The sequence below is a fragment of the Opisthorchis viverrini genome (genome assembly GCF_000715545.1).
Source record: "Opisthorchis viverrini unplaced genomic scaffold opera_v5_19, whole genome shotgun sequence".
NCBI classification, from domain to species: Eukaryota; Metazoa; Platyhelminthes; class Trematoda; order Opisthorchiida; family Opisthorchiidae; genus Opisthorchis; species Opisthorchis viverrini.
In genome coordinates this window covers 615,963-624,210 of record NW_008751675.1, presented here as the reverse complement: position 1 = coordinate 624,210, position 8,248 = coordinate 615,963, and the positions used below count along the sequence as shown (strand labels likewise).

Below are 8,248 nucleotides of genomic sequence, written 5' to 3'. Positions count from 1 at the left end.
CCAAATAATGGTTGTACGGCAGTGAAGCATCGGTGTTGAGCACTGATGTCATGCTGTCGATGATGATGATGATGATGATGATGATGATGATGATGATGATGATGATGTAGGATACTACGGCAAGGATGGTCCCGTTTGTTCAAGATACGATAGGTCCCCCCGAAGTCGCCGAAATACACTAGCTATGTTTATCTGCGTAGGCCAGATTTGTAATACCCCTCACCATATTAGTCACCATTATTTGGGGGCAAATCGAGTGTTGTCGGGCTTCTGGGAAGGATCACCAAACTTGTATGACCACTCGTTTAAAAAAAAAACAGATGCACGCGGTTAAAAGCTAGGGAAGATTGCCGGCTTAGATGCATCAAACGCCCGACTAACAATATCAAGAAGACGACATACTATGATGGACTAAATAAACTAAGTCCAGCTGTTAGGACGTCATGATCGCACATTTCGAAGAAGCGTTATAAAAAAACGAACTCCAAGAGACAATGGCGACGTATCAGCAATACTTTACGCCGGAACATGTCTAAGATGGCCTTATCCATCATTGACAAATCATCCAGGCTACCAACATTTGTGTGTGTAACGCTGCTGTCACTCGGAGGAAATTACCCTCCAAATTTTTACGTCGTCGGCAAACAGTAGATGGTTTGCGGTGCCCAAGGAGGCCAGGTAGATAACGAACTGTAAAAATGGTCTAGGATGGCATCTGAATTGAAGTGATTTTGACAAGATTGTTGAACCAGTACCTTCAGAGCTCTTCCGCAAGGGAAGTCTGCGGATCGTGTTGGCAATGACTCGTAAACACCGTTCATCAGACGCTTCGGCACGAAAATGCGATAATCCACGGGATCCAAGGCTTTTGAGAGACCTAAGTGCATTACAACTTTTCCTGTACGCACAACCAAGGTTTTGATCTCGTCAACACAGCCCGCCGAACGCTGGGTGTGCATGAACACTGTCGGTCGAATGAGTGTTCTTAGGGAGTCACGGCTAGTCAAAGCAATCCACGATTTTGTCGGTTACTGTAATCTTGGATTTCACTGGCTAGGTACACACCAATATGTGATTGGATTCCATGATACCAGGTATAAAAATGAGTGTGATCATTCCCTGTTTCCACATTGAAAGAAAACAAATGCGCTCGACATTGTACTAAAAGAGGCACAGCTCCGACCACTCCACATAGGGAGATCTGTTACGTTTAAAATGGAATTGCTCCCCCTTCTTGGATAAAAATCAATTCGGCAAACTGTACTCGACTCAATGACGTTAATATAAGATGATTACACTTTGCAGAACGTACCATATCTGTTTGAAATTTGTTGGAAAACAGACATTGCTTCTTTCGATCTGTATAAAAAAGAGGATAGAGAAGATAAAAATTCGCCAGATCAGTTTGAGAAACACACAAGCACAGAATAGAAGAACCTCAGCAGCCTACGGCTACTTTAGTTAAAAGTCTCTTGCGTTCACGCTAACCGGTCCCCGTTTTGCTTCGAAAGCAATCCGGGAGTTATTTGAATACCCATTAGTTCGAGTTTAAATCTAGCTCCTTAACGAATTTATCATCTCTACATGCGAAATTACGAACCAAAACGCGTGCACGCGACACCATGCATGCCTCTGTGGAATGTAACAAGCTTGGTCGTTTAGGGGGCCTCCGAATTTACGCATAAACATGCGTGAGAGCAAGGGCTGACACACATTGTTACCTTCTTTTGACCAACGCTGTGGTGCAAACTGGCTGGACCGCAAGGTAATACGAATTAATCTTGACGTCACAGTCAAGAGAGGAAGCCAGTCTCGCTTGCGAACGCCAATACAGAAATCATCGATCGGGAACTTCGTCAGTGGCTAGCTGGGAACGGAGGGAGCGGGTCGCTTAGCGAAACAGCCGGTTTGGCCATAAATGGTTGCAGATAATTCTGTCTCGTTGAATTAAGCAAATTGGGAAAGATTATGTCTTGTCGCGTCCTTATGCTTTGAGAGAAGAATGTATAGAACAGTTTATCTGACGCGCACCACACTCCAGAGTATCACTTTTACGCCCAAAACAATAGTAGACAGTCTGCTGCGCCCAGTTTGGCGTGCACACTTATGATGGATGTTATATACCACAAAAACGAGCACACTCGCAATTCTACCCAATAAAGTTACTTCCGTAGGTATATGGGAAGTTTAAAATATTTCCGACTGAAGTATCCGTTTTTCGGTTGGGCGATCCACACTCCGGCGAGCGGTCTGAAAATGACTGAACTCGGAGTCAAATCCACGGGTAGTGGAAAATGGGTACGGCAGTCACACACCAACTGTGATGAACTAACCTTTGACGTTTGAGCATCTTGTAATATCGGTTTAAGCACTACATCACTCTAACTTAGTGTGCACTGAAACCCCAAATGTTAGGTGTGTGCATCCATGTCTATCCAGGTCTTGCCGAACAGATTAATCCCATTTATTCCGCCAGACTACTAACTTTTATTTCAGTAAGCGCAAAAATACCAATAACTCACCAAAATAATCCAGTACAAATAGGTCAGGTTGGGGTGCGCTGCAGCGTTTGATGTTTGGGATACTGATAAATTTCTAAAAGCAGAATGGAGGCCAATAGACAACAGTGTGTTAGACACTACGAATAACTGCCTGGATGGTTGCACGCACAAAAGTTGAGAACACACATTAGGCAAGTGATGACGCCACGTTCGATGAAAAGCTACAACTTCGAAACTTATCATGGACTGTATTTTAGGCATGAACAAAGGGGCTAATAAAGGTCTTGAGCATCATATGTGATCAATCGGTGCTCAGCTAAATCTTCTAGCTTTGTCTTGAAGAGCAAGCTTGTCCAAATCAACTGTGGCGGATGGTCTTCAAAGAAGGGGCTCGTGAACAACGGAAAGGCGGTAGTAGACCAATCCTTGTTATACCAACATATTTAATGCAATTTCTGCACCGTGACTGTAACAGGACACGCAGGCTTATAACAAGTCCGGGGCTTCCGGAACATCTCTATCGTCTATTGCGTGTTATAACGACGGTAAATGTATGCCATCACCATTCGGAGGTTGTCCAGTTCTCTTGACCGGTCCATTCTTCTGGACAGACTTGTGCAACCGGTGAAAGGAAGAAGGCCTTCGCTGCGGAGTTATTTATTCGGAGATGCCAACTGACCGGTTACAGACTATTGAACAGGGAAGCAAAACTCTAATCTGCATCTTCTCTTGAACGAGTCATCCTAGAGATTCGTTGCCTCCACTCATTCGTCGGTCAAATCCAAGCAAATGTTACAAAGTGGCCCCACGAATTCCGCCACGGAATTCCTTTTTTCAGTCGACGCAAAGCGAAATTCTATGAACAACACATACTACTCGCGTGCCTCCCGATCAGTAGTATCACCGTTACACCGGTAATGTGCTCAGAGTATCCTAATATAATTAGCTCTTTCGTGTGCACAAAACTAGAGCCCGTATAAAGGCTTTCCAGAAGTAGCTTTCCCCAGTGCTGGTAAAATTGTTAGGTCAATTGGTAACCAAAAGGCTTCCTGCTCAAATACTTATGGTCAAAATGCCTACGAACTGAAACACATGAAGATTGTACACATTTTCGAAAACGATGAAAAAAAGCAACGCTTCTCCTTAAAGAAAGATCAGTGTCACGCAAAAATAACACTCCAGAAGTTAGTGTATGATTAGGTACTTTGCGTTTGATATAGAAAGTTAATTGTATTGTGATTGGCATAGATGTCCACTTATTTCGGACGCTGTAGCAGTGCTGACCACGACGTAGATGAATCTTGAATTCCAAATTCATACTGACCAATCCAGTTTCTGTTGAATAGTTCAAGATACTTTATTCAGTTTAAAAATTTGTGTGTGACAGTTGTAGCGAGGTTGCATTTTTTCCGGTCCCTTCGAGTTCAAAAACTGGGTTACATTCAGATCTCTGGTCAGTGATGCCTCAGAATCAAAATTGCTATTGATTATTAATTGGTACTTGATCCTGTGAGTGAAGTCGAACCATGGTGAAAAGCCGAGAAACACTGTACAGCTGTTTTATCCCTGTCATCAACAGCGGGTCAAACCCGGATCCTTCGGGTTAGTGGTAGAACACTTAATCGCTTGGTAACAAGATCGGCAGTGTGACAAGCTCTCACTTAGACAGAATATAATGCCGTTCATCTTCCAATCATGTCACGTGCTCGCTTATTGACTGGCTCCCTCGGGGACAAAACCTCAGATAAAAGTTTCACTCATCTTGTGAAATTATTCTTCCTCTGAGCAACTTATGGATTGATACTATAGATCAGTCCAAACGAATACATGAGTGAATGATTAGAGAAAGTAGCAAACAATCAAATTGCGGAATATATTTAGCCTGAGAAGCCGCGGTGATTTGGTTGTGTTACAAGTTCCCTGATTTATCGTCTATCGAGATGATGCCCTGTCTCGCGATTATGCATAGATATAAACGTTCCCAGATGATTGCGGAGACAAAGAGCGAAATGGGTCGGTGGATATTAGGCAGTTGTGCCTTGTATGGTACGAAACTGCACGGTAAATCATATTGTTACGTGCAGAGCAGGGGATCCTCTTCAACAATCCTCTGATAGTACGACAAAACCCGAATGTTTAACTGACAGCTAAAAGAAAGTGGCGGCGGATGGTGTGCTTATACAGAATGGTGTGCGGAATAGCCATCTATCTTTCAAAGAATAAGGATCCGCGAATATGAACAAAGATGCTTGGAAATCGAAGGGTATATGCATGCAAAATTACAAAGAAAATCATGTAAAAAAAGAAAAGTAACTGAATAGAGGACAATGTTGTGTTCACCAATGAGACGCCATCTTCCTGATCCGGGGGAAATGTATATCCTCGTAGCACATGATTTATGTCACCGCCATCATGTGAATATTGATCCAACTGCAAAACCTAGGTAATCGGTTGATCATTGTACAGATGGTCACGCTGAGCAGTGGAATTTTTATGACTCAATAAATGCGCTGTGATAGGACAGAGTAAGACCAGTCACATTCGTGTCATTCAATGAAAATTAAGAAGAGGGCCAAATGGAGTACCGCAGGTTATAGACGGGGCGATAAGACAAATAGTACGCTGTACCCCCAAACATCTAGTCTGAGAAGGAATCTCATGTGTGCTCATGTGCATTTTGGGATTCCTGAGAATGGAGGTTCGACGGAGCCTTGATACAATAAGCAGCACGCAGGTTCCTTCGAGATTCCGTCGAAAACGTAGATTGCTCCGTTTTGATTTAAGCAGTATGGATCAGTCAAATAAGGAGAAAAAGGCTCACTAAGAGAGCTATCTCGTGTACAAATGGTCCAAATGTGGATGTTTTCGCCATGACATCGGAAGATTCCTAGTGGATATAATCCTCTTGTTGTCCTACATTAATTGTGAGAACATCGTGACTGTGATCCTATCGTCTTACCACACTGTGTTTGGTGTAATCCCACTCTGTGTGCCGCCACCCGCATAAAAGATATTCCACCGAAAAACAGCTGCATTTGTGCATAGTTTTCAACAATCATTGGGAAAACTCCAAATCCGAAGGGGTCAACTACCGATCTGTGATCTTTGGTTCATTCTACGCCAATACGAAACATCCTCCACTCTGTTCACCATTATCACCGTCGGGCAAAGAACACCTATACTATGCTATACATGGAGAGGTTTGCCGCAGACAAGAACATTACTGCATGTCGACTGTTGAAATTAAAGAGGGTAGCACCACCAAGGTTAAGGAAAACAATCAAAACGTATGAAAGATTCGAATTCATGATCAACTTACTTTCTGGTTGCCAAATTTGAGGAAGAAACCATCAGGAAATAGTTTGATGGTTCCTGGACGCTGACTTTCCATGCATACCACGTTTAGCTCACCACCTAAATCGGTAACTATAAAAACCGGTGGAGTAGAGAAGAATGAATACGTTCCGAAAATGAAACAAACAAAAAATCACCGATATGGAAAACAGCAGAGAACAAACTAGGGTTACGGTTTCTCTAACCAAATAATGAGACACACCACGGGCGACTGAATGGACAGGAAAATTACGTGGCCACCCTCACCTAAGAAACGAGATGAGTCGACAAAGAGTCGGCTGGGTGAGAGAACTAAACATGATAAACATGAATAAAGTAACAGGTAATTCACCTGAGTTGAGATCGAGATTGCTTGGTGGTCAAAGCGCGAAGTTACTCACAGAAAGGTCTGTGGTTTGAACCCAACCTCTGCATCTCAACCTTTCCTGTCTAGCCTTGGACAACTTGGCAGCACCTCAGTCTACGTGTTTCTTTCGGGTAGCATGGCAAATGGTCGCCGGAAGGGTATTATAGCCGAATTTTCTCTTTTTATTTTACCTAGGCCGAATCCTTGTTTTTCAACAATGTAAAAGACCTTAAAAAAACATCAGATAGGTTGGTAACAGCGGTCATGTTACCAGTTGGGATACACCATCCTCAACTGTGTTTGGCCTACTGTTGCTGAGGTACATATCACACGCGCGATAGCGATTGTCAATCGGCTTTACCAATTTACTGGCACTAAGTATTCAGTGGATGTTCTACACAGGTGTGAAAAAATGAAGGACTTGATACACACACGAAACAAAAGGTTGTCATACCTTCTGCTAATCAAGACCTAACCTATAGTGCTGGCCTTGAGCGGACACCCATGATAGGCGTCTACCGTCACAAAATTCCTCACATACACGTACTGATTGCGGTCGCTAACCAAGTGCCAGTTTCGGCCCGGGGCATAATAACTCAAAAAAGTTGTTTATTGTGTGGTGCCATCTTGGTGTTGTAGCAAACTATGTTAGGGTCCCATCGGATCATACTCCATGGGAAAAAAATATCAGTCTAATTCCCTAGTGGCCTTTACAGCAGTGCAAAACGCGTTGAGAAACGGTTTCACGCTAGGAAAAGAATGCACACTCTCTATCAAGAATGATGCAGTTCACAAAATGATGCGCCCAACAAAACTCAAATTGTGACGTAGAATTTCTTCCAATGCACAGGCAAACCAAATGCGCAGAACCACGAAAATAAAACCCAACGGGAGTTGTAAACTAAGGGTATAAACTAAATCTCAAAACTTAACAAGGGGATGATAATGTGGAATGTAGGTGGTGCACCTTCCATCACGGAAGAAAGCAGACCTCTCCCATCGGAAACGCATTCGACCAAAGACCTCCGACGATGTAATCGCAAAGTGATTTACCCTCTGAAACATATCTTTAACCAGATAACAGAGCATGAACACCGGATGTTGGGCTCATGAGTGCCATCAGCCCAAAAAAAGGCACCCGTGATAGGTTTAAAACGGTATTTACTTGGATTCACACGCAAAGCTAGACAGGAAATCAAGGAGGGAAACACAGTGAGGTTAAAGTGAGGTGACATACAAACTGTGATTGATTGGATGGAGAATCTATAGAGAGAAAAACGCAAGTGAGTAACACGATAAAACGAGTGTGTCACGTTCAAACATGGTAGCACCATCCCAATATCAGAGAAACGTCGATTAGGACAAATGGTAGAGTTAATGCCAACAAAAACGTAGCAGAAAGCTGCGACGTCGAACTTGTCATCAACTGTAATCAAAACCTGAATTTGCCATTCTAGTCTGAAAAATCGCGTCGGTATGTGATCGAAATCCAGTACAAACTGGTCTCCTATCATTCATCAGAACACCATCGTGCTTCCGAATGAAGGATGATTTTGACTCATCTAAGAAAATTAGAGCCTGAGCGATTCTTTAATGATGAACTCAAGACGAGGTTCAAAGTTAACGAATAGCATCTATCAAATATTTATGATTCTATGATGAGTCGGGCACAGCAATCACATCACTCAAGTGTGAACACGTCCGTCTCTTCAGATGTGATAATTCAGATGCGTCCAGCGTGCGTTGGTGGAGTAGTGGTTACACGCTCGCCTCGTATGTCAGATGTCCGGAGGTCAAATTTCGGCACGGCCATTGGATATGCACTGCTGATGAGCTCTAACAAGAGCGAAACTCGAGTCCAGTGCTTCCCTTTGGTGTGGACTCACCGGAATAATTATGCCAGAACAGGAACACGGCCGTTCAAACGAGAGTGATGTGGCTATGGACGATTCCACAGATATATATTTAATCGGCTAAGCTATATATTGCGCCCCGAAGCGCCATATCCTCAGTCACCCTACATTTCCAGAACAGTCAAGTCAACCGA

General features: G+C 43.3%; 1 protein-coding gene across 1 annotated transcript in view; it reads right to left on the bottom strand.

Moving 5' to 3' along the window:
- T265_01727 (hypothetical protein) overlaps positions 1–8,248 on the bottom strand; it is a gene marked incomplete at both ends in the record, with an annotated part of 74,130 nt that overhangs the window by 2,640 nt on the left and 63,242 nt on the right. The window contains 3 exons of the mRNA XM_009165817.1: positions 1,313–1,359; positions 2,523–2,595; positions 5,821–5,927. Coding sequence (XP_009164081.1) covers positions 1,313–1,359; positions 2,523–2,595; positions 5,821–5,927 — 227 coding nt within the window. The remainder of the gene's footprint in view (positions 1–1,312; positions 1,360–2,522; positions 2,596–5,820; positions 5,928–8,248) is intronic.